This window comes from Bombyx mandarina, chromosome 05, assembly GCF_030267445.1.
Source record: "Bombyx mandarina strain Sakado chromosome 05, ASM3026744v2".
Taxonomy (NCBI): domain Eukaryota; kingdom Metazoa; phylum Arthropoda; class Insecta; order Lepidoptera; family Bombycidae; genus Bombyx; species Bombyx mandarina.
This window is the reverse complement of record NC_143212.1, coordinates 16,927,409-16,955,154: the sequence shown is the minus strand read 5'-3', so window position 1 is coordinate 16,955,154 and position 27,746 is coordinate 16,927,409. Positions and strand designations below refer to the sequence as shown.

The 27,746-nt window shown below is 36.2% G+C and overlaps 2 protein-coding genes and 1 long non-coding RNA gene across 4 annotated transcripts in view; 2 read left to right on the top strand and 1 right to left on the bottom strand.

Moving 5' to 3' along the window:
• The window catches only part of LOC149503039 (uncharacterized), a 238,790-nt gene that overhangs the window by 130,529 nt on the left and 80,515 nt on the right, over positions 1-27,746 (top strand). The window lies entirely within an intron of this gene.
• Positions 5-7,120, top strand: LOC114247464 (epidermal retinol dehydrogenase 2). Its single transcript, XM_089727931.1, has 8 exons — positions 5-123; positions 1,430-1,486; positions 2,974-3,121; positions 4,151-4,302; positions 5,090-5,267; positions 5,754-5,939; positions 6,018-6,200; positions 6,983-7,120. Coding segments are annotated over exons 2-8 (924 nt in total). The 5' UTR covers positions 5-123; positions 1,430-1,484; the 3' UTR covers positions 7,058-7,120.
• LOC114247474 (calaxin) lies at positions 5,403-22,885 on the bottom strand. Of its 2 annotated transcripts, none has more exons than XM_089727934.1 (5): positions 22,665-22,885; positions 19,366-19,465; positions 9,381-9,643; positions 8,688-8,810; positions 5,403-8,049 (listed from the first exon to the last, which is right to left on the bottom strand). In XM_089727934.1, exons 1-5 carry the CDS (start codon positions 22,883-22,885, stop codon positions 7,944-7,946), a joined length of 813 nt encoding a protein of 270 aa, XP_089584060.1. In that variant the 3' UTR covers positions 5,403-7,943. The 2 variants fall into 2 exon arrangements, with proteins under 2 accessions (XP_089584060.1, XP_028036259.2); XM_028180458.2 differs by lacking the exon at positions 22,665-22,885 and adding an exon at positions 20,894-21,040.

The following is a 27,746-nucleotide window of genomic DNA, read 5'->3' as shown; positions in this document are numbered from 1 at the left end:
CGCCTAAGAAAGTTAACAGATCGTGAAGTGTTCTATTCATAAATTGAAATTAACGTAACAAATAAATTAGATTTACGTAAAAGTACATGCCGATAAAAAAATTGCGTACTTTCTGGATTCCTCGTGAGTTCTTAATCTCTAAATCGTTCTTTAGTTCGAAAATGTATCTCTCATTTACTATCAGTATTAGATAGTGTATTCGAAACAATAGAAATATCTATTAAATTCCCTCTTTTTTTAATTGTTCCGCCCTATTTTGTTATATCACGCTAACAAATAAGCTTAGAGCAGCGGTCGGGGAACCGGGGTAAATTACCCCGAATGGGGTAAAATGAAATTTTGGGAGGTAAAAATGAAACTTTTGTGAGTAAAAAGTATATATTGAACTGAAACTTCTTTAAAATCGTTGTGATTTCAAACTCGATCAAACGAAATAAAACGAAACGAAAAAATAATTTTTTTTTTCAAAATTATCATTGGGGTCTATAATATGAAAGATGCTGAAAAGAAGCGATTTTTTTTGTTCTTCGCCATGGGGTAATATCAACTTATACAAAAATATTTTGGGGTAATAATCAAGGTAAAAGTTTCCCGATCGCTGACTTAGAGTATCCAAATCAACTCTAGCCTTTCTAAATCAACTATAACCTCTAGCAACAATAGTCATAGTATTGCTAACAGACTTCCAAACATTAGCACTCATAACTCCATTTCATGTTACGTCCACAATCACTATTAAAATCTAGAAGTTGTGCTTAGATGATCGCGTTTTCTAATGATCGATTGATCCGATTGATACTACATAGCCAGACTTTGTGCAGTCGGTTGAGAGACGCTCTCAAAATTTTAGCAGCAGCGTTATCAAAAACGGAAAACCCTTTGCTAAGAAAAAAAGAGAAATATGAACTTAAACGTCACACGACATGTGACGTCACTTGAGGCTAACATGAATGACGATAGATCCTACTAATATAATATAACGCCTAATCGTCAAGTGTTGTGTAATAAATATTTATATTGATTAATAGATTTTAGATACTTATATAAGTTGTTAGACATTAATATTTAATTAATTGTAAGATTTTAATTCAATAATAGAATCTTTTAACTATTTTTAGATTGGTTTGTTATTAGTTTGCTATTGCATTAGCATTATCACATCATAATCTACAGGAAAATAAGTTGAGAAAGTTAATTTTCCCTTGGGTTTTTTGTTATCTTTTTGTCAATTGCTTCCAGGAAGCGCTACTATCACTTTTCATTCTGAAAACAGTATCCCACATCGGCATGTAAAATGTAAATCCTTAGAAATTAGTAACTAAGTTGATCGCAAAATATTTTGCGAAATCCGGCTGTCCCATCCTTCAACGATAAAATATAAGTTCATTATCAAAATACTATTTAATTCACAATCAGTCGTTGATAACAGATAAGCGTTACGTTGGATTATATCACACGCATCGTGTTTTGCTTACGACGTGGACATGTAAGTATTTTTTGCAATAATAATAAATTTAAATTCCACATGATCGTAACCTTTTTAACTTATTTCATGGCTGGAATTAAACTTAGCTTCTGGTTTGAACTCAATTTAAGAATTTGCTTCAAAATTGCTACAAAATTAAAACATTCACATCTGTAAATATGTTAGTCCTAATATATATTCCTATTTTTTTAAGTATTTTAAATATATCTTAGGAATTTGACAACGAGTCCATCTCTGATAGTTTTTATTTATTTGTTACGTGTATGTGTGAATGAACTCTGGCTGCTCCTGAAGTGAAGTGACATATCTAAGCATAAGAATTGTTGATGTGAATCGAAAAAAATTCGCAAAAATATCCAATCGGCGTTTAAGTGCTTTCGCCAGTGCTTAGTGGAAAAAGTTGCCAAAAAAAAATTGTGTGAAAAAAATTTTTCTTAAGGGATTTTATGACCTGGTTACTAAGACCTTTAAGTCATGTCTTATTTTAATTTATATAATTATATATTTATATAATCTTATGAAAAATGATAATATGGAGTGAAATGAAATGAGATGAAATGAAGATGATTAATTTGAGACATTAATCAACGGGGATGAAATTAAATGAAATGAGATTAGATGATATGGGATGAAATGTAATCTCAGTAAAATGGTGGTCATTTACTGAGATTTTTTCAGTGGACTTTTTGGAGGATCCCGAGAAGTTACGCCCAGCGGCTTTGTTTCGTTTTCCCACATTTGTGCACTTTCACAGATATTAAACAGTTAATAAACCACCGCTATTACACATTTAAACCTGAAGAAACACTAAATAGGCAAAATAAAACAAATCACACAAGTTCACTCCTCACAACTCAACAAGTTAAAGAGCATGTAACTTGAAAAACGGTAAATGTTAATTCTAAACTATATATACTCAATCAATAAACAATAATGAAATGAGTATGACAGATAAAACATAATATATTACGACTTTTCTGAATATACTCGCAGATAATAAAAACATTAAAATTTGCTATAAGTCCAAAAACGTCTTTTTTTATTTTCCATTTCTATGACTCAAATTTTTTGAACAATAGATCATGACAAGGATTATATTAAAAATTCAATTCGCAATAAAAACAAGTCAGTCGTAATCGGTAATTACCATGGAATAGTTGATAATTATGATAAATAAAGATATAACGTTGGACAAAATAATATGAACTTTGACTATTAACTTTGTAGAAGAATTATACTGAATTAAAAAAATCTGAATAGCTAATACTCAAGAACAAATTAAAATATTGGAGACATGTTGTTTATTCTTTGATATATATGATTGACGGTGAGCGTACGCCAATACATAAAGTCATACGTAATAGCCAATACATAAGTAGCAAAAAAACGTTTGATGGGGCTCACTTTCAGCCGATTTCCTTTACAATATGAGTACGAACTATTGTTTAATAGTTGCATGAAATAAGTCTTTAAACATCTTTCCACAGGGCCGAAGAACCCCAAGCGATACAAGTAATCAGGCTGATCCTAGAGACGATATGGACTTTACTGAAAGTTAACTGCGAGCTGATTAGGGTTTTCATCACTTGGATCCTGGCTCCGGAACCTAAAGACATTTCTGAAGATATTGTTCTTGTTAGTACTTTGCCATAATCTACTGTGTTGCTCTGCTTATTACTAAAATATAAAGTACATTGAAAGAAAGATTTTATTTTACATAGGAGCTTCAGGGGTTAGTTTGCAAAAAGGGAATATCGGCAAATTGAATAATACTATTAGTACGGAAGGATTATTGGGAAGTAGCGAGAGGCTGATAGGAGCTCTTTGACGCTATTTTGTTTAATAGTGGTCGTTGGGCTATTTATTATCAGCTTATTAATATAGTGTAACTATAAATTTTAATTAAATTTAGTGTAACTATACTTGATACCTTAGAACTTATATCTCAAGGTGGGTGGCGCATTTACGTTGCAGATGTCTATGGGCTCAATCAACCACTTAACTTAATATAAGCCTTTAAAAAAAAAGGTGGGCTGTGAGCTCGTCCACCCATCTAAGCAATAAAAAAAAAGGTGGCTAGTAGTCTGAAACCTAGACTCCAGGTTGGGTCTGGGCCGGAGTAGTAATTTTATATTAAAGACTAACTGCTAAGCCTGGGTGTACATATCTTGTTTCCTGCATGTTTTCGGCACCCATAACACTAGTGAAAATCCTATATTCGGGTCGTGTTAAAAACCGTGATAAAAACTTTTTCTTCTTCTTCTGAGTCGGTCTCTTCATTGCTTAAGGTCGTGTCTAGTTTGAAATGTTTATCACTCGATGCACTATGCTTCCCCACGTCTTCCTCTCCTTGGCTATCTTTACAGCCTTTTATTTTACTTTAAACTAGCTAGACTTCGTAGTGCCTCAATCGATAAATAAAAGACCTAAACTTTTGTATAAAATAAACTTAAAACAACAAAAGGAATCTGTCCGACGTTAGTTCTGAGCATTTTCATATTTATCTACCTTTTAATCCTTCTCTGGACTTCTACAAATAATTTAAGACTAAAATTAGCCAAATCGGTCCAGCCGTTCTCGAGTTTTAGCGAGACTAACGAACAGCAATTCATTTTTATATATATAGATGAGTTTAAAAGTAGCCCCAGTTGTATTTTTCTTCAGATAACCGGTGCTGGTCATGGCATGGGACGAGAGATGGCGGTGCGGTTCGCTCGTCTCGGAGCCAAGGTTGTTTGCGTGGATATCAACCCTAAAGGCAACGAGGAGACGGTGAATTTGATCCGGGAAAATAAGGGAAAGGCTTTTAAATATGAGTAAGTAGTAATACAATTTTTTCGGTTTATTTTCGCGTTTCTGATATATCAAATACAGTTGTCGGGATTAAAGCCTAAATGTAGTTTTGATTATATTTAGAAGTCTTGAAAACCGAATAAAAGCTAACGTCATTATGAAAAACTAGCGACCCGCCCTCGCTTCGCTTCGGAAACATTAAAACACACATGAAACAAACAAAAAAAAATTAAAAAAAAAAAAAAAACAGTAGCCTATGTTCATCAGGGACAATGTCGGCTTCTAATGGAAAAAGAATTTTTCAAATCGGTCCAGTAGTTTCGGAGCCTATTCGAAACAAACAAACAAACAAATCTTTCCTCTTTATAATATTATTATAGTATAGATTATATTATATTATATATATAGTATAGACGAGATTAAAATACTGGTACATCTATTAATAGCTGTGAGATCGTTTATATACACGCCAACATCATTTACCTAAGTACTTAACATATAAATAAATATGTATCTCCTTAGACCCCTGTCTGGAATTTTGAGAGACATGTATCTATTTTGTTTATTTTATGGAACATTAATATGGTTCCCATTGGAACACTAGATAAAGATAGGTCTATAGGATAACTACATTATGTAAATTACTGTATAGGTAAATGACAGAGTGAAGCCAAAATTAATTTACTGTCTAGTAACCCATACCTTCAAAACTCCAGAAATATGTAGACGGTTACAAGCTGACACAAACCGTTGTGGGCTTACTATGAATCTCTGGAATGTTTAATTTATCAATTTACATTACCACTCCAGGTGTGACGTCACGAATCGCCCCGCAGTCTTCCTGCTGGCAGAAAAGGTTAAAAACGAAGTCGGAGAGGTAACAATCTTGGTGAACAATGCTGGCATAATGCCTTGCAAGCCAATACTAAAGCACTCCGAACTAGATATCAGGAGCATGATGGACATAAACGTTCACGGGAATTTGTGGGTAAGACCATAATTGGTACTAGAATAAACTGGCATCTTCTGAAGTCAGGGAGCCAAACATGAGATCAAAGCCTTAATTCACTGCGAACTGTAACAAAATATTTTCTAAGAGCTAGCATAAAATAAAACAGCATCATCCCTTCCACCATTACAAGATTTAATTTATAACATTTAAATTTGAGATTTACAAAATATTAATTAACTAATATCTGATTTCCTAAAAAATCTCTTAAAAAAACTTGAAATGACTGTGCACATAAATAAAGCTACTTTTATACTTCTTAGCCACACGTTAAAGGTGTGTGAGCATAATAAATGCAAGATTTAAACCTAAAAGTAGTTTTAATTACGTTTAAGACCAATGAAAACGGAAGAACGTTCTTTATTAGCCACATTTAAATGTGGTACTCATGACCTCACCAGTCACGTGTGGCCTTAGCCAGCTTAGGTTCTTAAAGCATACCTAAGAACTAAAGCACTTTTTCAGATGATCCAAGCCTTCCTACCCTCTATGTTGGAAAATAACCACGGTCACATTGTAGCCATGTCTTCAATGGCAGGTAAAATGGGCTTGAGGAACATCGTACCTTACTGCGGTAGTAAATACGCTGTTAGAGGCATAATGGAAGCCCTGGCGGCTGAGCTACACGAGGATCCAAGAAACACCAGCGGGGTAAATAGTTTTACTCTTTTCCATAAAGACTGTCACATCTGCTGTTAATAAATTAATGCTATTACAATTTGTGCTTAGATCAAACTAACAACGGTGTGCCCGTACATAGTGAACACGGGTCTGTGTCACAATCCTCGTATCAGATTCCCATCGCTTATGAAGGTGGTAGAGCCTGGAGAGGCGGCCGATCAGATCGTGGACGCCGTCAGACGCGACTACCACGAGATTACTGTACCCAGCGACCTGTACTATACTAATAAGGTATTTTCATTCTGAAATAAATATGATCGCAGCGCGTCTTTGACTTTCGGAAAGTCTGTAAACGCAAAACACACAAAGTATCACACGAGCGAATTGGATAAAATCTAATAATTCAGGAGATTTCACCATTTATTAACTAACTCTAAGAGGAGGTTATCTATTCGAAACGTTTTTTTCCTTACCTATGCTGATAGCCTTGAGAGGTTATTTCAGCTTCATCCTAACATGTAGATGAGCTCACGGGGCTCAAACTGGAAGTGTTACTAACACTGTCCCTAACAAGAGCAATGCTTCGCAGAATCGGACTACCGGATCGAAAACGCGACCTACTGAGAAAATCCGACGAGAAACTCAGTGGGCTGTGTCTATGGGGAAACGTATTTTTATCACTAGATATTGTGTAATATAATTAGTTATAACAATTAACGGATATTGTCTATGTCCATATCAAACAAAGATTTTGTTCAAACCATTTTGAAAACAGAGCACATCACAGCGCCATATTCGTTCCAAATTTTGATAGTACAGGATATGAATAGCTCTTGGATTGGATTGTGGATAGCTGAGTTATTATCGGTATCATCGTCGTCAAAAGGGGCTTATAATATCTTAATTGGAGTGGAAGCGTTTTGAAGAGACTGACAGGACATTCGACTTGCGTTATCATCAGTCCCATTCTAGATCGCATTAATAGCGCTTGACCTACCCTAGGAGCAGATATGAAGATGCCGGTGTTACTTACCTCGCGGCCCACATAATATATTATTGAACTTCGTTTCCAGATATACAACCTATTGCCGATCAGCGCTGCACGGATGATGACTGATTTTCTGGGAACTGGCTTAGATCCAAACTGATTTAAAGCTTAGACTTAAAAAAAAAAAGGTACTTGGAGAATTTTATTTTCTGTTTTGTTTAAGATACTGTGAGACATTTCAATAAAATACTTTCGTATAAAATGTTTTTGAATTATTATGTAGTTGATTCCGGTATCTTTGGTGTAAACAAGATCGAAAAGAAACATGTAAGTACAAGAAGCAAGATATAAATTTTACAAATGATCTTTAATTAAAATAAACCAACTCAAATAGAGATGGACCCAAGAAAAATGAAGTAAATTATTTAAAATAGTAAATAATTTACAACCTAGAAATTGCCAAAATAAAAAGCAAAGACAGCATTATCAATATGAAAATTAAAAATAAAACATAATAATAATAATAATAATCTTTTAGAATAATAACAGAGAATATATTTTTAAGGGATTTTATGACCTGGTAACTAAGACCTTTAAGTCATGTCTTATTTTAATTTATATTCTTATCTTTATGACAAATGATAATATGGAGAGAAATTAAATGAAATGAGATGAGATGATATGGGATGAAATATAATCTCAGTAAAATGGTGGTCATTTACTGAGAGTTTTTTCAGTGGACTTTTTGGAGGATCCCGTGAAGTTATAACACGTCCAGTGGCTTTGTTTCATTTTCCCACATTTGTGCACTTTCACAGATATTCAACAGTTAATAAGCCACCATTATTACACACTTAAGGCTAAAGAAACACTAAATAAACAAAATAAATCACACAACTTCACTCCACGTGTTCCTGCCAAAAAGACCACATAGAATATAACTTTCTTATTACATTAGACTATACATACACTGAAAATCAATAAAACAGTTTAAAAAAAAACTATAAAAATTAGCACTTATTACTACAAACATATGTCTCAAAATTCTACGTTTTCGAAACCAAATTCTTAAGGAAAACCGCAACGTGCCTTTTTGAAGGTAGGCATTGCCCAAACGCTTCTAACAGTAGCGGCTCTTGTTGTACTGCATCTCTGAAACATTATAACTAGGCATGAGATTAACTTTCCAAAAACCGAAGACTTGTAAAAACTGTGATCTTCCTGACGATAACTTTAAAAACGTTAATTAAGCAATTGTGTTTTTTGTACTATATGCTATGTGAGGTTATTTACTAGTCGTATACTGAGCTCACACGAGGAAGTCTATCTTGCCTATTTTGTAGCGATGTAACTAAGCCTTCCGGTTTTAAGGATGCCACATCTGTTAAGCACTTTTTTTGCCAACCTATGCTATTAACCTCAAAGGGTTAAATTAGCTTCATCGAACGTCAAGGTGAGCTCGCGAGGCTCAGGTTAATTTGCAACACCAGCCCTAGTAAGAGCAGTGCTTCGCTGAATCTACCACCGGATCGGAATTGCGACCCACTGGGAAAATCCTGTTACTCATGGAGTGGGTATATTAACTAAGATAACTCAACACAAAGTTTGTCCTGACGCCTTTCCATGCCTTCTGCAGTAGTAAAATAAAATTTACATTTAAATTGATATTGATTTTATAAGTATCTACCACATCTTTTGTGAAAGCACACATTAGTCTAAAATCATGTTAAAATAGTTTAACAGTATATTTTATTTCATTTTACATTTGAACCTCTATCTCTACTAATTACCTGTAATCATCCAGAGACACTTTCCCATCTTTATCGATATCCATCTTCCTTAGAACCAATTCTACTAAGTCTCTTACCCCTTCGTCCGGGTCTTCGTCTCCTGGTTGCTTCATAAGTGAGTTTCTGTAAGTTTTTACACGTATTAACTGTAGGAATTCATCATTTATTGTTTATTTACATATTATTATGTATGTATTGTTCGGTGCCTCAATAAAATCCGGATGTATCGATGCCTTAGCTGAGTAAAGCAACTCCTCTTTTTCTTGCTATAGATCATGCGGCAACTAGGTGTGAATGCTGTTATTTACCTTCAGACCAAGATGGAAGTCTCAGTATATTTCAATGTATTGTAATACCCAACCAATCAGGCTTCGAAGGCGCGCTACATATTTTGGGCCTAGATTTATAAATAGTACTAGCCACTACTAGATTTTTTTAAGCAATTATTTCCCTAATTTATATCCACGAACTTCAAGACTAAGGCATGTGTGTGATAACGATATACTCCACAAATTGTAACCTGTTTTAGGACAAATTAGAAGTCATAATGTTTATTGGTCCCAAGTATACACAGGCAAACAAAACTGTCTCGCTTTTCAGCATAGAACGTACCAGCAGTTCCAATGACCTCTTTATGACACTTTAATCTCGGGCATCGATTCTTATCATTTGTAAAGCTTAACTCCGACTTACTTCAGCAATACAAACATCTCGTCCTTAGTGATGAACCCATCGTAATTTAAGTCGTAGACTCTGAAGCACAAAGCCAGTCGTTCTTCGTTGTTTCCGCGCAGTAAGACGCTGAGGCCTTTTACCCAAGCCTCGAATTTAAGGGCCCCCTCGCCGCCGCTGGCTCCTCGTTCCCAAGTCACCCAAATCCGTTCGAGTATAGTCTCTTCGGTGACCAGATCAAATGTATTGTGCATGACATCTCGGAACGTGTTCTGATCTATACCCTGGAAGAAATGTAGAAACCATAAAGGGGATCATATCGAGCAGTGAAAGGATATTTGGAATAAGTAGCATTTCGCTTAATACGTGACATTTATCTTTGTTATAAAAGGTCTGTTCGATTTGGTATTAGTATCAACAATTCGATGTCCGAAAAGGTGGTTCGATCGAATCCGCACCACTCTAGAGATCGGCCAATAATCGGAGGCGCCGGAGGGACATTACAAGGAGTAAAATCCTGTCGAAATATGATGGTCACGAGCCTCAGTAGTGAGGAAACGACGCGAGGTGGAGAGGAGGACGTCTTGTGAGTCCGCACGTAACGCCAACCTGCCTGTTTCTGCCGTGAAGCAGTAATGCGTTTTAGTTTAAAGGGTTGGGCCGCGTTTGTACTGTAAAACGGCAGCCGTTGTAACTATACTGAGACCTTAGAACTTATATCTCAAGGTGGGTAGCAGTGTTTACATTGTTTATGTCTATGGGATCCAATAATCACCTAGCACCAGACCGTAAGCACGTCCACCCAGCCAAACAATATAAAAATAAAAACTTCGTCGCATACATTAAGCCACCAGGCGACAGTAGAAATAAAGGACAAAAAGGTTTGACGAAAAAGAAAAAAGCATCTATTTTATGATTTAGTTCGAAGGACTCGGCACGGCAGCTCGTCCCCTTTAACCATACATCACCATAGGCATAATTACTTGTACTATAAACACGATATTACCAATACAGGAGCAATTTTTTTCAGTAATATTTCGTTGCGTGCGTCCACATGATGCTTGACTCAGAGACGAATCTCAACTTTGATTATAGTTGCGAATCCATATTATTATGTCGCATTGTGGTAATAATTCTGCACGAAAAACAAGCCATTTGTAGAAAAGCCTACCTCATCATAATAATATGTCGAACGTATGTATGCTTTTTCAGTGACGTTTCATAGAAGGCATACACACAGGTTAAGATCTCTCAAATCCTCAGCTCCGAATTTATTTTCAGGTTCTCAGACAAGGCCCATCTGCCATATGTGCTCCACATAGAATTCAATTCACGAAATATTCTTTCCCAAAGTTAACATTCTTGACGCACGTTTAGTTTCATCCGTATTATTTACAAATACTGTAATTTTTTTATTTATTTTTTATTTCTTAGATGGATGAACGAGCTCACAGCCCACCTGGTTAAGTGGTTACTGGAGCCCATAGACATCTACAACGTAAATTCGCCATCCACCTTGAGATATAAATTCTAAGGTCTCAAGAATAGTTACAACGGCTGCCCCACACTTCAAACCGAAGCACATTACTGTTGCACGGCAGAAATAGGCAGGGTGGTGGTACCTACCCGCGCGGACTCACAAGAGGTCCTACCACCAGTAAAATTTTAAATAGTAAAATAGTAAAATTTTTGTAAATTTTGTCTGAGTCCCGCCCTGCCCTTCGGGGCACCACACGCGGCTTTGTATCGACTAAGTTTTACAGTGCGCTGTAATGTAATGTTTTAGTTGTCTAGATGAGTACGATACTGGAAAATACACTATTTATTCGCGATATTTTTCCATAGTCTATACCTAGTCAGGTCATAAGTATTGTCACACAGTAAAAACTTTTCTTTTAGAATGCTGGCCACAAAAAAGTTTATTGAATTCGAATTTCGAATTGTTCATGAAAATAAAAATAGTATACATTTAGAATTTTACTCATTTTTAAATATGGAGTGGACGCTTAAAGAAGACCGTGTTGCAGTTATTGCGTTGCATCGTTGCGGTTACGCGCCAATTCAATTTTTTAACATACTGAAAATTTTGAATACAACCAAAAGATTCGTTTATCGTACCATCAAACGATACAATGAAGACTCTAGTGTAGATGACAGGTCAAGAAGTGGTCGCCCTCGGTCTGTTAGGACTCCAGCAGTGATAAAAGCTGTGAAGGCGCGAATCCAAAGAAATCCCAAACGTAAGCAGAAACTGTTGGCCCTTCAGATGGGGTTAAGCAGAACCACGGTGAAAAGGGTGTTAAATGAAGACTTAGGGCTTCAGGCATATCGAAGAAAAACAGGACATCGTTTGAATGCTCGTGTAATGGACCTGAGACTGAAGAGATGCCGCGCTTTGTTGAAGCGGTACGCGGGAAAAAAATATCGGGAAATTCTTTTTTCGCATGAAAACATTTTTACCGTAGAAGAGAGCTACAACAAGCGAAATGATAAGGTGTACGCACACAGTAGTGAAGAAGCGAGCAACCTTATTCCGCGTGTCCAACGAGGTCATTTTCCATCCTCGCTCATGGTATGGTTGGGAGTTTCTTTTTGGGGCTTAACAGAGGTACATTTTTGTGAGAAAGGTGTAAAAACGAATGCAGTTGTGAATCAAAATACAGTCCTGACGAACCTTGTGGTACCTGTTTCTCATACCATGTTCAATAACAGGCACTGGGTATTCCAACAAGATTCGGCGCCAGCCCATAGAGCGAAGAGCACACAAGACTGGCTGGCGGCGCGTGAAATCGACTTCATCCGGCACGAAGACTGGCCCTCCTCCAGTCCAGATTTGAATCCGTTAGATTACAAGATATAGCAACACTTGGAGGAAAAGGCGTGCTCAAAGCCTCATCCCAATTTGGAGTCACTCAAGAATCCTTGATTAAGGCAGCCGCCGATATTGACATGGACCTCGTTCGTGCTGCGATAGACGACTGGCCGCGCAGATTGAAGGCCTGTATTCAAAATCACGGAGGTCATTTTGAATAAACTTCAGTGTCATAAGAATCTATGTTTTGTTAAGTTCATTTTGGTATATGAATGGTTACATAATGAATAAACTTGATTCAATTATTTTACATTAAACATGTGACAGAATTTATGACCTGACTATGTATATTAATACGTGAAGCAAAAACTTTGTACCATGACATGGGGTAAATTGGGATTCTGGGGTAAATTGGGACAAACCTGCGGAAGATTCTCAAAGTACTTGTAGCACGGAATCTACCTAATTTTCTTTAAGGTAATATTTATCAATGTATAGAAGAAAAACCAAGTTAACTATGGAAGTACTAGACATGAGTTAAGTTGGTCCCAAAAATTCGTCAAATTAAATTTAAAATAGTGGTTGAAAAGTGCGTTTTAAAACAGCTTAAAGAACTTTTAAAAAAAGTAATATTATCGTTGTTTTTTCAATAAGATCACAGTTTATATAAGTTTTTAATACACCTGGAAATACCACAACAAACGGTAAGTTGCAATATTCTTATTTTAAATACAATATTTCGACAAAATAAAAAATGTATATTTTTTCCTTTCTTCTTGGGGAAAATTGGGACGTATGTAGGGTAATTGGGAACGAGACTGGAAAATTTTGGGACGAGAAAACACAAAATTGGAACGCCAAAAGACAAAATAGGGATGGCTTGTTAGGGTTGTCACTGATATCTTATAATAGATTTTTTAGCCTATACTATCACTTAATTGCGTGATGTAAAGAAGGTTAATGTGTTTATCAGTTAGTTTATGTAAGTATTATAGGTAAAAGAAAAGTATATATATAATTACTTTTTTTTCGCGACATTTACCTTGTAATATCTGCCCGGTCGTATGTTCTTTGTAGCAATAAAAAAAATTAAAAGTTAAAAGAACTCAAACGAATCAAAACTTTTGTTATTTCTGAATCTATTCACGCGTCGAATCATGATTTTGTTAACATTCACAACGCACACACAAATAAAAACAGGCCTCAGATTTTAAATGTAACATTAATTAAAAATCCGAGATATCCAATTATGAGTGAGTGAATTAATTGAGTTTAGTTATTTAGCTTAGAAAGAATTTCTTTTATTTTTGTTATTATTGGCAGTAATCAGATAAAGCTGTTTTTTTATCTTATTCACCTGATATCTTACTCTTGCTCAAAGATTATTTTGAAAATGTTGATTAAATAAAATTGTATTATTGCATTTCCAGTCCTTTTGTTTTCTATTTTTTATTCTATTTTATGATTTTGTTTCAGAGTTGTGATTTTTAAGGAAATTAAATAATAATTTTCTAAAATATAACATGCACATACTTTTTTTGATCATTGTATTGTTGATTATCATTCACGTCACATCGCTTCGGAATAGAAACCAGCTTAATTTACACTATGTTTTGTATTGTGCTTAAATTATGGATTGTATTCATCATTTCGGTCCATATAAATAATTATATGGCACCTACCTATATATCGCAGTACTGCGAGTTGACAACCCTTACAAATATCCCAATTTAACCCTTAACCGTGTCAATTTACCCCGAAAGCTGGGTAAATTGGGATGGCCATTATTTTACCGATTATTTCTTTAAAATGAATAATTAAAATAATGTAACGGTTTTTATCACCTAGGTACGTTCAAGACTCAACTTATTTATTTGGTTGAGCAGTGACTATTTAATTGGAACTATTTTAAAATTCAATCTGAAGGTCGATTTTGTCCCTATTTACCCCATTGTACGGTACCCCTTTTTACGAAAATTGTGCGGACGGAGGAGTATGAAATTTCCCACACTTATAGAGAACTTATAGAGAAGGAGTGCAGAATGTTAATTTTTTGTTTTAATAATGCATAAAAGATACATTAAATCAATAAAGAAAACATTACACACACTGCCATGTATTTGACACACACATATATGTATATATACACTTTGTTTATTGTCAAACTGTAGTTAATGCTTAAAGTCTGTAGTCAAATTGAAAATAGGTTAATAATATTGTTTATCTTTAATATTATTTGTTTATAGTGTAGTCTTGGCGAAATCTGTGATTATAGAAGTGTAATAGTCTTTGACAACCATAATAATGTTCAAATTTATAATTTCAATTAATTATAGTCGAATTTCGACTACTGCGGGACCACTAGTAATGTTAGTTACGCAACATCAATTGCGTTGCTTCAACTACTTCCTAAATCATCCAATTACTCTTTAAGGTTTTCTGGTGTTAAGCCCTTGATTGTATTAAAGCCGGTATTATCGAATGGCTTGTAATAAATGTAGTAAAAAAGAATCTTCTTCTATATCGTCCCCTCACTACTGAGGATCGCGACCACATGTGACGTTCTTCCACTGCGTTCGATCATGGGTGGTATGGACTGCATGGTACAGACTACCACCAAGTACTTCTCTTACTAGATCTGACCATCTGGATGGTGTTCTGCCCACGGCGCGCGTGCCCTCTATGTGACCCGCATGAGCTATTAAAAAGAACTAGTGGGTCCCCGGTAGTCGAAATTCGACAATAATTAATTGAAATTATAAGTTTCTATATACACTATTATGATTCTATTTTCAAAAAGGTCTACTTCAAAAAATTCTACTTTTTCACAGATTTCGCTAGGACACTTAAGACAATTGTTATCAAAGACAAACAATATTTAATCTATTCTCAATTTGACCACAGACTATAAGCAATAAGAAAAGTTTGACAATAAACAAATAGTATAGGTAAATGCGCGTGTGTGTGTGTGTCAAATACATGATAGTGTGTGTAATGTTTTTTTTTATTGATGTAATGTATTTTTTATGCACACTTTAAAATATATTAACACTCTGCACTCCTCTATATACTCTATAAGTGTAGGAAATTTCATACTCCTCCGTCCGTGCAATTTTCGTAAAAAGGGGTACAATGTTTTTGCTTCACGTATTAATACATAGATAATTCGACAGAAATACTTCCGTTTCATTATTCTGACAGTTACTCAATCAGGATTGCGTTATTCTGTCCCTGCGTGACGGTTCGTTTCCTAGTCGCTTCGTTCAGTAATGTGATAAATGGTTACATCCACGAGTGACCCACTTTCTATGGGCTCCAACCTGCCATTAGCTGAAGAGAAGCATTCCGTTTTCAATTGGATAAAGAATCGAATACAGTTAACCTTAACGTGAAAATTATATCCCAAGTTAAAACTTGTCTTCTGCACATTGTCTGAGTAGTATCTACGAACTTGATTTAATAGCAATATTAAGAAACCATACAACATATAACATTCACAAGTAACATCAAACAATAACAAAGAAAATATATTTATTAATTACCTTTCTTTTTTTTATTGCCCTTGTAGGCAGACGAGCATACGGCCCACCTGATGGTGAGTGGTTACCGTCGCCCATGGGCTTCAGCAATGCCAGGGGCAGAGCCAAGCCGCTGCCTACCGCTTAATACTCTCCACAAACCTCGCTTGAAGAAGGACATGTCATAGCGCTCGGGAAACACCGTGGAGGGGAGCTCATTCTATAGCCGGATGGTACGTGGCAAAAAATACCACAAATTAATAATAAATTGTAGATTGACTAATATTTAAATAACCAAAATAGGCACTGAATCGGTGCGTTGTCCTGCAACTTAGAGAAGTTACGACGCTTTCGTTACGAATTTCAGTTGATCCAGTTTTGTGGAGAATAAAACGCCAGAACTGCACAATACCGGTGTACGATTGAAATACATAAGCTACATAATATTGTACTCACAAATAAGAACAAAAACAGTATTGCATATATTGTGAAACCGCTGTGCAACCCGCAACGTAACAAGAAACAATAATTTACATATGTTAAACATGTCTGTTTTCATGCTGAATAAAGTTTGGGGGTATAGAAATTCTGTAGGTGTATTTTGTGTATTTTACATAATCCTTAGATCGACTTGGAGTCTGACAATAAAAAACGTTTAAAATTTGGCGGCCCCAAAATTACATTTTAATTATTGTCGATACCAAAAAAACACATCGTTACCTTATAAAACAATACCGTCCATATAACTAAAACTAAATATGTTTGGTAAATACATATTTTATATTCGTATTAACTCCCAGACTTCACGATATGGATTGATCATAAAGGGCCCCTTTCAGCCACAAATCAATTGTTTCCATCTGAGGAGTTAGCTGACTAAAAATATTTGTCAAAAAAACCCTCAAGATCCGGCATGAAATGTCAAGGTAGACTATTATAGCATTCGCATTACGTACATACGTAGATCGTTTCTAAGGAAAGCCTCAAACAATTCGACCTCATTTCTCAAGGTGGGAACAACTTAAATAGTTCTAAGCCCTACGGTGGGTAATAGCTTTCCTAAATGACAATTATTACTATTTTTTTCGGGCCGATTTCTGCCGTGAAGCAGTAATGCGTTTCAGTTTGAAGGGTGGGGCGGCCGTTGTAACTATACTTGAGATCTTAGAACTTATATCTCAAGGTGGGTGGCGCATTAACGTTGTAGATGTCTATGGGCTCCAGTAACCACTTAACACCAGGTGAGCTGTGAGCTCGTCCATCCATATAAGCAATTAAAAAAAACTTCGAATATCGAATACACACTGTTATATATTTTTAATGTACCTAAAAAAAAGTGCGTGCGTACAAAGTACACATATCAGAAGTGAAACTTTTTGGCGAACTAATTTATAAGTCTTGCTTATATTTATACAAATCTAAAACTTTTGATTTCCGAGACTTAGAGGAAGGGAAAAAGGAAGATATGCTCCCGCCAAAAGTCTGTCAAATGTCAATCTCAAACCTCAGTGTTGACAGTCACATTATTTTTAAATTTCTAAATTGTAAATGACTAATATTTTGCCAATTGAATTGACTAATTTAATTTCATGCTATTTGATTAATGTTCCAAATTCTTTTCATTTCATTTCAATTCCTATTAACATTTTTCACAAAAAAATTATAAAATATTAGGCTGTATGGTATGATACATTTGCCTTTCCAGTTGGAAAAATACAACAACTACTACTACTGACATTTGACAAGTACCATGACATGGGGTAAATTGGGATTCTGGGGTAAATTGGGACAAACCTGCGGAAGATTCTCAAAGTACTTGTAGCACGGAATCTACCTAATTTTCTTTAAGGTAATATTTATCAATGTATAGAAGAAAAACCAAGTTAACTATGGAAGTACTAAACATGAGTTAAGTTGGTCCCAAAAATTCGTCAAATTAAATTTAAAATAGTGGTTGAAAAGTGCGTTTTAAAACAGCTTAAAGAACTTTTAAAAAAAGTAATATTATCGTTGTTTTTTCAATAAGATCACAGTTTATATAAGTTTTTAATACACCTGGAAATACCACAACAAACGGTAAGTTGCAATATTCTTATTTTAAATACAATATTTCGACAAAATAAAAAATGTATATTTTTTCCTTTCTTTTTGGGGAAAATTGGGACGTATGTAGGGTAATTTGGAACGAGACTGGAAAAATTAGGGACGAGAAACACAAAATTGGAACGCCAAAAGACAAAATAGGGATGGCTTGTTAGGGTTGTCACTGATATCTTATAATAAATTTTTTAGCCTATATTATCACTTAATTGCGTGATGTAAAGAAGGTTAATGTGTTTATCAGTTAGTTTATGTAAGTATTATAGGTAAAAGAAAAGTATATATATAATTACTTTTTTTTCGCGACATTTACCTTGTAATATCTGCCCGGTCGTATGTTCTTTATAGCAATAAAAAAATTAAAAGTTAAAAGAACTCAAGCGAATCAAAACTTTTGTTATTTCAGAATCTATTCACGCGTCGAATCATGATTTTGTTAACATTCACAACGCACACACAAATAAAAACAGGCCTCAGATTTTAAATGTAACATTAATTAAAAATTCGAGATATCCAATTATGAGTGAGTGAATTAATTGAGTTTAGTTAATTAGCTTAGAAATAATTTCTTTTATTTTTGTTATTATTGGCAGTAATCAGATAAAGCTGTTTTTTTATCTTATTCACTTGATATCTATATATACTCTTGCTCAAAGATTATTTTGAAAATGTTGATTAAATAAAATTGTATTATTGCATTTACAGTCCTTTTGTTTTCTATTTTTTATTCTATTTTATGATTTTGTTTCAGAGTTGTGATTTTTAAGGAAATTAAATAATAATTTTCTAAAATATAACATGCACATACTTTTTTTGATCATTGTATTGTTGATTATCATTCACGTCACATCTAATAGAAACCAGCTTAATTTACACTATGTTGTGTATTGTGCTTAAATTATGGATTGTATTCATCATTTCGGTCCATATAAATAATTATATGGCACCTACCTATATATCGCAGTACTGCGAGCTGACAACCCTTACAAATATCCCAATTTAACCCTTACCCGTGTCAATTTACCCCGGACGCTGGGTAAATTGGGATGGCCATTATTTTACCGATTATTTCTTTAAAATGAATAATTAAAATAATGTAACGGTTTTTATCACCTAGGTACGTTCAAGACTCAACTTATTTCTTTGGTTGAGCATTGACTATTTAATTGGAACTATTTTAAAATTCAATCTGAAGGTCGATTTTGTCCCTATTTACCCCATTTTACGGTACTTCATTTTAATAGTAGTTTGATGTCATTTCCGTTGCATCCCTGCGTGACGTTCTGTAAAATTTTTACCCTCAAGCACCTAAAGAAGTTTCACTTCAAAAATGCAATGTAAGGTGCACGACGTAATGCAGCTTAGTTAGGTTGCCGATAGATAACACAGTTCAATTCTAACCGCGCTCCCGGTGACACTTGCCCCAATTAATTTCAATTGCTAATTGCAAATGTTTTAATTATTAGAATTAAATAAAGTTCTTTTTTTAAAGCTTTTCTAATGAATCCTCGTAACAACACGAATCATCGAATAAAGCACGTAAAAAGCAACTATTTTTGTAGTTTGATTCGTTTACCTCGATTTTGGGCGGATGTCCAAGGGCCGAAGCTGGGGCTGCTGCCTGAGCCGCTGTCACCAGTCTCCGGTACATAGAGTACAGGGCCTCCAGCTCATTCCTTTAGAAAGAGTGACATATGTAGTCAAAGAATTGAACCTTCATTACAATCATTATTTCTAAAACGAACTATATATCAGACTATGTATCAGAAACAGAGAATCAATTCCAGACCAGGAGGATAGTGGAGGTATGCACTTTTTCATAAATTGTCAACAATATCCTTGGTTTAATTCACTACCTAACTTCCTGATTTCCACTTTGAACATTAGTGGTAGTAAGTCGTGCTATGAGCCCGCATAGACGGAACGAAAATATGTACATAATAATAGGTTGGGGAAAAAGTTTCTTCCCATTTTGAAAATTCACTACATTTTTGTTGATTAATTCCGGCCGCTTTCTCTCAACTTCTTGCTTTAATCTCATCAGTTGTTCACAGTAGAGTTCAGAATCGATGGTCCTGCCTGGTGGTAACAGCTCATAATGAATAATGCCCTTCCAATCCCACCACCACACAGCATCACCTTGTTGCGAATTAACCCGGGTTTCGCCACAGTCTATAATGCCTGACCGGCCTTTGACCACGACCTTTTTCGCAAGTTCTTGTCGTGCGTGATCCACTTTCAATCACCAGTTATCAGCTTCTTCAAAAATGGTTCGGTTTCATTACGTCGTAATAAAGAATCACAAATGAATACACGGTTCATTAGGTTTCTTTCAGTGAGCTCGTGAGGTACCCAAATATCGAGCTTTTTTTGTGTACCCTTTTTTATTTTCAAATGCGCCAAACTGTTTTGTGGTCAATTCCCAGTTCTTCAGCTACGTCGTAACGACTGATATGCCGATCTTGCTCCACTTTTTCAAAAATGGCATCCATTTTATCCGTAATAGGGCGACCAGAGCGACGTGCATCGTTGACATCAAAATTTCCGGATTGAAAACGCTTAAACCAAATTTGTGCTACTCTCACAGGCACTTTTTTTCGCGGCTTGCATTGCATTTTTACCTTTTTTTTAGTAAATTTTTTAAAATGTATCGAATTTCTTCATTAGACTCACTAATCTTGACAGTACGAAAAATAAATAAAACCACATTTTCCTAATTTGAATTTGGAATTATCTTCTTTAAAATTGAAACTTTTGATGATACCAAAACCAGCCACATACAAATAGTATACAAAGAGATTTTATTACAAGTTTATACATACTATAATACCAAAATATTTTTTCGCCAACCTATAATTAAGATAGTTGCACCCGCTCACGTCCGCTGAAAACATCAAACCGGAAATTACAGGATAAATTGAGTAGTAAAACCTTAGGCATCTAGACATGACCGAGACCTTACGTGGGTCATAAAAGAACATAGATACTCCGTAAGCTAAATGTACCAGACCAAATTACTTAGCATTACAAGCTATTTATATTTACTTGCAATTTATAAGCAAACACTAATTTTAAATTCGATTGCAAAAACAAAAACTTCTTACTTAGAGAAGTGCGTGACTCGGTACAACGCCTCCAGGTGTCGTTCTTTTAATTTCCGATTCGGCATTTCAATTCAATCTTGAAGCACGCGACAAAAATCTCACTCACAGTTTATTATTAAAAAAAAAAAATCTCCAATCACTTTTATGTTTTCACAATACAAAGTTTTACAGTTAGTCATAATACAACAAATTAAGATTAATTTTCAATATAATAGTTAATAATACCGTATTGAACCAAAATAAATAAAGCTCCAAAGGTTCCACAGGGCCCAAGTTAGAATTTTCTGTTACATGTACCGAAACAACAAACTAGGCCACAGATATCGGAAACTAAATAAATTTTAGTGCAATAAATTTATTTAAGTTTAATTAAATAAATTTTATTTGAGAAATCAATTCTGATTGGGTATCAAACATGGAGACCGGGGCTTAATAGACAGTCACTAACCATTTGATCAATGTGGCAATCAAAACTCTTTTAGTTAAACAGAACATTTTAGAAGCTAATTGAGAATCAATTAATTGTTTCCATATATCAATGCTTACACTTTAACAAGAACTAAAAATATCACTTTATATTTTTTTATTAATTCCTTTTTTTTTTATTAAATTATATTTTGTTCTTGTTCACTTCATAAGTCTTGTTAACTTCTAATTTAAATTCACGCCCGAAAATGTAACTTATTAGAGTATTAATTAATACAAACGTAGCTATCGTATTTTGGAAGGGGCGCGACCGAACCGCGCAGTGGCCAAAGTTTGTTTGATATGAAAACACGGCGAAGTTTTATGTTCATAAGCTTGTATAACTGATGTAGCTATGGGTAGAACACGCGTGATCGAACATAGATTTTTTTAGGAAACTTCAATGGCACAAACTTTTTTTGGTGACGCTTTTTAACAAGTTCGCGACTCAACTTCCATCAAGAGAGTACCGAGGACATTGGTGGCATATTACCTTGAGACATGAAGTCAAAACCCAATTTCATTAGTAACAGTTACCGCATGGAGGGCTTCCGTCGCGCCATACTAAAATATAGCAATTTCGAACTTTCCCCTGTGCTTACAACATGCAATAACACTTATATCCACGCAAATTTCTAAAGTATAACTTCATGGTTTAGCGAATATGGCGCCTGGAGTATTTGTATCGATTGCTGCAGCTATGTAAAAAGTCCAAATCTAGAAGACAGGTTAATATTTTTTGAGTAGATACATAACTTGATGCCTCACCTTTCGGCCAATGCTGGTACTGATCGAGCCCTTCCTCAAGCAATCATTGCTTTAGGAAGAACCTGCACCGTAACTGAGCTGAGCTAACGACAACGTAACGTCACTTTTTTTGCTTACTTTTTCTAGTAACCTCGACGGATTATTCTAGATTTACCGAACTAGTAGGCGAGCTCACGGGGCACAAACTGGAAGTGTCCTAGCACTGGCCCTAGCAAGAGGAGTGCTTCGCAAAATCTACCATCGGATTGGAAACGTGACCCACTGAGAAGGTCCGGCGAGAAACTCAATGGGCTGTATCTGTGGGTTAATTTACTCGTCGAGTATTTATTCGTCGCAAGCGATGGGTTATCGTCACTGCGGATACAATTTGAACACGCAGAGCAGTCGCTCGTGGTCTGCCTAGGGCGCATCGCCGTGTTCTCGTCATCCAAATCAGAGCCATCTTGTCGCTGCCGAGCGTCGTGTTACGGTCCTACCTAATTGTACGGCAGAAACAGGAGGAGAGAAGTCCCCTGCAAGCAATATTCCTCAAACTTACTTATTAAACTTGGTGGTTTTGAAGAGCATATCAAAAATCTTCTGCGGAGGTCGGCTTCCAAAGACCACGGGCTTAGGTCGAGGTTTCGGCTTTGGTTCAGGCTGTGGTGGGGCTGCGGCTTGACGTCGAGCGGCTGCCCTTCCAGCCGTCAGGAAGATCCTGACTCCGCGCAGGGCTATGGCGCTCGCAGCCATGCTTAGTTGCTTAGTTTCTGTACCCATGATCTGGACATAAGGCGATAGTTAATAAAACTTGTGGATTAATTTGGTTGTTTCATTGATATTAGGGTATATTGTAAGACTGGGTCACACGCACCACCATTCTGTCTGTTTCTGCTCCGAAGTAGTCAGGCATTGCGGTTTGAAGAGTGGCACAGTCGTTGTACAACACAATTGAGACTTTGACCCCATGTTTCAAGGTCACTAGTCGCGTTGGTCTCCATTTCTATGGGCTCCGGGATAAAAAAGCAGAACACGTTAAGAAAGCAGAAAAATCTGGCATTTAGGAATTTTACCAGAAGAAAGTTTACAGAAGAATATATGAAATATGTTATCATCAGTCATTTCATTACCATTATAGTCGGTTACTCTTGGCAGAGTGACTACTCTTGACCACGACTGTGGTTCTGTGGAGTCCTTGTTTATTAATTGTTTTTTTTAAGTAAATAATTTAAATAATAAAATAACACAACATAAATGTCGCGACCAATCTTGAGACAGGTTGAATCCCAACTCAAAGATAAAGGAGTAAGTACTCTTCAAGCCGAAAGATAGGATTGCACCAAAGCAGAATTAGGACGAAATTGTTGTACCAAGCCGGATGCTATCCCATGGACGGATGGAACATTAATGACTTGAATAATGACTGGAGACTCACATTTTAGTATTAATGATCTCCTAAATTACCAAGCTTCCTTTCAAGTCCTTGCGAAAACATCGAACAGAACTGCGCCAGCAGTTTGTGTTCTGTTTTCGCTGCGATTAACTTTCAGCGAATTTGCGATGTGGTTGTCGATTGCATTCCCTTTCTAATAGGGTAGCCAAGAGTTTTAAGGACTTTGTCTTTTGACGGACAGCTTTGTGGACAGTTTATACTTTATCTGCTTCAAATCAGGTATTGTGTACGTTAGATTTTGTATGCATTACGCAAAATCACATTTCGTTGAAAATGGACAATATGTGAACAATATTCCATGTAGAAGTAATTACAACTACCTTTATTGCTTAAATCAGTGACCGAGCTTACTATCCACCTGGTGTAACGTGATTACTGGAGCTGAGAATCATAACGTGAAGGTCCTCATCCATCTTGATACATCATACCAAAGTCTCAGTTGTAGATATCGTATTAGGCTGCCCCACTGACTAAATCGCGGAAGAGTTGGGATGGCGGTATCTACTCGTGTAGGAGGATAGCACGGACTACAACTAGTAAAGCCACCACTTGAACCGGTGAGCGCAAGGGCCCATGAAGTAAGAATGACATTTTTATTTTATTTTTATTGCTTAGATGCGTGGACGAGCTTACAGCCCACCTGATGTTAAGTGGTTACTGGAGTCCATAGACATCTACAACGTAAATGCGCCACCCACCTTGAGATATAAGTTCTAAAATCTCAGTATAGTTACAACGGCGCCCCACCCTTTTGACCGAAACGCATTACTGCTTCATGGCAGAAATAGGCAGGGCGGTGGTACCTACCGGCGCGGACTCACAAGAGGTCCTACCACCAGTAAAATCAGACAGCCGATGATGCGATCTCAAACTGGAAACGACGCGTTCATCTCAAGCAATTCTTTATAATGCTTACTGTCAGACAGGCATAGTGATTGTCTCAGAAATACGGCCTCTTACAGCTACCCTAATTCCCGACGGTCCGTACCTCGCACCGCCCGACAATTACCACGTGATAACTTACCACTTAATCACCGTTTTATGCTAACTAAGCCATTAAAAGCCAATTCCTAAGTTTTCACGACTTGCTCCTATTTCTTTGTGATTCCACGATAGATGTTGTGTTGGAAATGTGGTTTATGGTGCTATTAAGAATTATAGCCGTAAAGGGACTGTAGTTAGCTTAAAGCCCATTTGGTATTACCGGTGGACCGTAAGCTCACCCACACATCTAAGCAATAATAAAAAAATAGCTATAGATGTAGTGAGAAATTATTTTCCTTCGGAAAAACTCGGATCTTTGTCGGAATACGATGACAACCGAACTGTCAATGAATGATCGTATTGAATGAGTGACATGTTCATATCCATTATTATGGAAAGTTATTGTTTAGTGTCAAATGTCAAAATGAATAGTGTCATTGCACTGAAGCTATTTGAGAGAGCACGATAAATACGAACTTTTCCGAAAAATTACGAAGGTAAATCTTTTCTCATTATATCTATACTTGCATAGCATAACCTTAAAATTCATATTTTTATTTATATCAGCATCTCATATGATTAGCATAATAAGAAAGACACGAGCACGCAACCTAACATGCATTCTGTACGTTCGATTTTTACCGTCAAAAACCTATAGGATCTAAGTATATAGGTATAATGATACTTTTTAACTATAATTAGTGGAGCGAGAAGTAGGTATAAATTTAGAAGAGATTTTGGGGTTATCTTTAATGGTTGTAGGAAGATATCCAAATTAATTTCAGTTTGCAATGATTCTGTCGCAGATGCAGGAGCTGAACTTACCTTCAATACTACACTGGGCATCATTAAAGATACCGCCCCATATTGCATCTTAACTATATAATTATATAACTATATAATTAAGTAATGTTCACGGTGTTATTTTACTATTTAAGAGAGGGCCAACGCTTATCAACGACACAAATGTTGTTTGAGGATCTTTGTCATTTCACATCGCCTCCTCCTCATCTCCAAGTGCCGCTCGCACATGCAATGGCGTGTGGAGATATGAATACAAAGACGCCTCGTTACAGACGTCCATTACTTATATTGCTTTGTAGGTAGCGGTTTGGCTCTGCTTCTGGCATTTCTGAAGTCCATGGGCGACGGTAACCATTTCCCAGCAGGTGGGCTCTTTGCTCATCTGCCTACAGGAGCAATAAAAAAATCTATATAACACAAATCGACTAAAGATCCGAAGCAGCCCACTGAGCTTCTCGCCGGATCTTCTCAGTGGGTCGCGTTTCTGATCCGGTGGTAGATTCTGCGAAGCACGGCTCTTGCTAGGGCTAGTGTTAGCAACGTCCTCAGGTTACAGCCCCGTGAGCTCACAGTACTCGTTCTGTTAATCTAGCATAACCCCTCGAGGGTTTTTTTTAAGGTTTTTTTTTTAAGGTGCCATAACCTATTGTCAAAATTAAAACTTTTTATGCCGGAGTCTAAAGCGCGATTTTTTTTTAATTGTTACTCTCAATGAACTGCTCAAAGCCATTTCGGTAAGGTGAGGCATAGAAATTTTTTTTTTCGCATTCGCATCCGGTATTCCCGCTGTTTGGAAATTTCTCCGCCCTGGACACTAATCCTTAGTTCCGTAATACAAACACAAAACCAAGAATGATGGTACCTACATACCCGTGCGCACCTAAAATATGTCCTATCAACAGTAATTACGCAAATTTATATTTTCTTAAGTGTTTCATTTTTAATTACTTGGCATTAGTCCTTCATCGTGAAAGTCATTATACGAAAACAATCGACTATAATACACCAAAATTGATTTTAAGAGAAAACATATTGAATTTATTAACCTACAGATCATCTGAAAACCATTCATTGTCGACGTGCTTTAAACAGGTCGCGTACCTTTAAGCCCTCGTCATGTAAACACAATACATATTCATACTCACATTACTAGCAACGAGCCTTTGTCAGACAGCCACAAATATACATATAACATGTGATTTATTGCGGTATTACAGCCCTTTGGTACAAGATACTGTATGTAAACTGTTGCTAGGGAACCGGTTTTAAGGGCGTATTGATCTTACTTCGCTGTCATTGAACGCATATCTTCTAAGATACGTTAGTTAGGCCCCATGTTAATGTACTAAGCTTTGTAATCAATACTTTGTTGTTCAGGGTAGGGTTAATGGTAAAAGTTCTGGTGGACGAAGCCCCATGCGTTGGGCCCCCAAACCCAAACCCGACTTAACGAGTCGGTGCGCCAAGCCTCAGTTTGTGAACTATGGAGAACAGCTGTCATGACTTTAATAAACACGGATTCCACATGACCACCACTGCTCTGTCAAGATTAACCGACTATGATGATGATGACTTCCAGATGTCTGAATAATTTGTGTTTTTACAGAAAAGACTCATGGTCTAAGTGGCGTTACTTTGTCGCACCCTTAATAACCAATAAGATCGTCACCCGTCGTTTCAAAACTAGAGTCTGAGTTCTTCTATAGCGGCGTTCGTTTTGCTCATAAAGAAAGACTTGACTGAATTTTCAAAAAACTAACTATAAACTCATGTAATTGCATTGAAATATAATGCCAATGTTCACTCACAGTCGTTTACCAACTCTGTGCCAACGCTCCGAAGACCAGGAAGAAGCACTTCCAAATCGACCATTTTGGGATATTTTATTTATTAATTTATTTATTATGGAAAATTTACAGTGGCGGACTTAATACCTAAGACATTCTCTACCAGTCAAACAAAGATAGTGCGGAGTAAATAGTGGTAGGTGCAATGAAATTTATATTAAATTACAAATATATTCATAAATACATACATATATACTTAAATATATACATATATACATATAATAGTTTATAGGTACATTATTAAAAGGAATATATTAATAAATTCACATAACAAATAACTTCATCTTAATAAGTTCATGACGATTACGTTAACAGCCTGGCCACGGGACATTCGCCGATACGAATATTCGCGCGGTGCGAACGGCGAAGCGTCTAGCGACTAAAATAAGAGCATAGAAATGTACCTAACAAGCCACGCGCACCGGCGACCGGCGAAGCGACCGGCGGAATGTACCGAGCGAATCGCGCGGGCGACTTACGATGCGGCGGGCGAGCAAAACAAATGCATGAATAAGGACGGCGCAAGCCACGGAGTCGAGCGGTAGTCGCGGCG

Bases quoted from the DNA above. Each gene is read 5' to 3' on its own strand.
- LOC114247474 (XM_089727934.1), bottom strand. From the start codon at position 22,885: ATGGGTACAGAAACTAAGCAACTAAGCATGGCTGCGAGCGCCATAGCC. The intron at 9,644-19,365 runs GTAAACGAATCA...CATTTCTTCCAG, and splicing joins GACATCCGCCCAAAATCGAG to GGTATAGATCAGAACACGTT. The intron at 8,811-9,380 runs GTAAGTCGGAGT...AAAAACTTACAG, and splicing joins GAGATGTTTGTATTGCTGAA to AAACTCACTTATGAAGCAAC.
- LOC114247464 (XM_089727931.1), top strand. The intron at 4,303-5,089 runs GTAAGTAGTAAT...TTACCACTCCAG, and splicing joins GGAAAGGCTTTTAAATATGA to GTGTGACGTCACGAATCGCC. The intron at 5,940-6,017 runs GTAAATAGTTTT...ATTTGTGCTTAG, and splicing joins ATCCAAGAAACACCAGCGGG to ATCAAACTAACAACGGTGTG.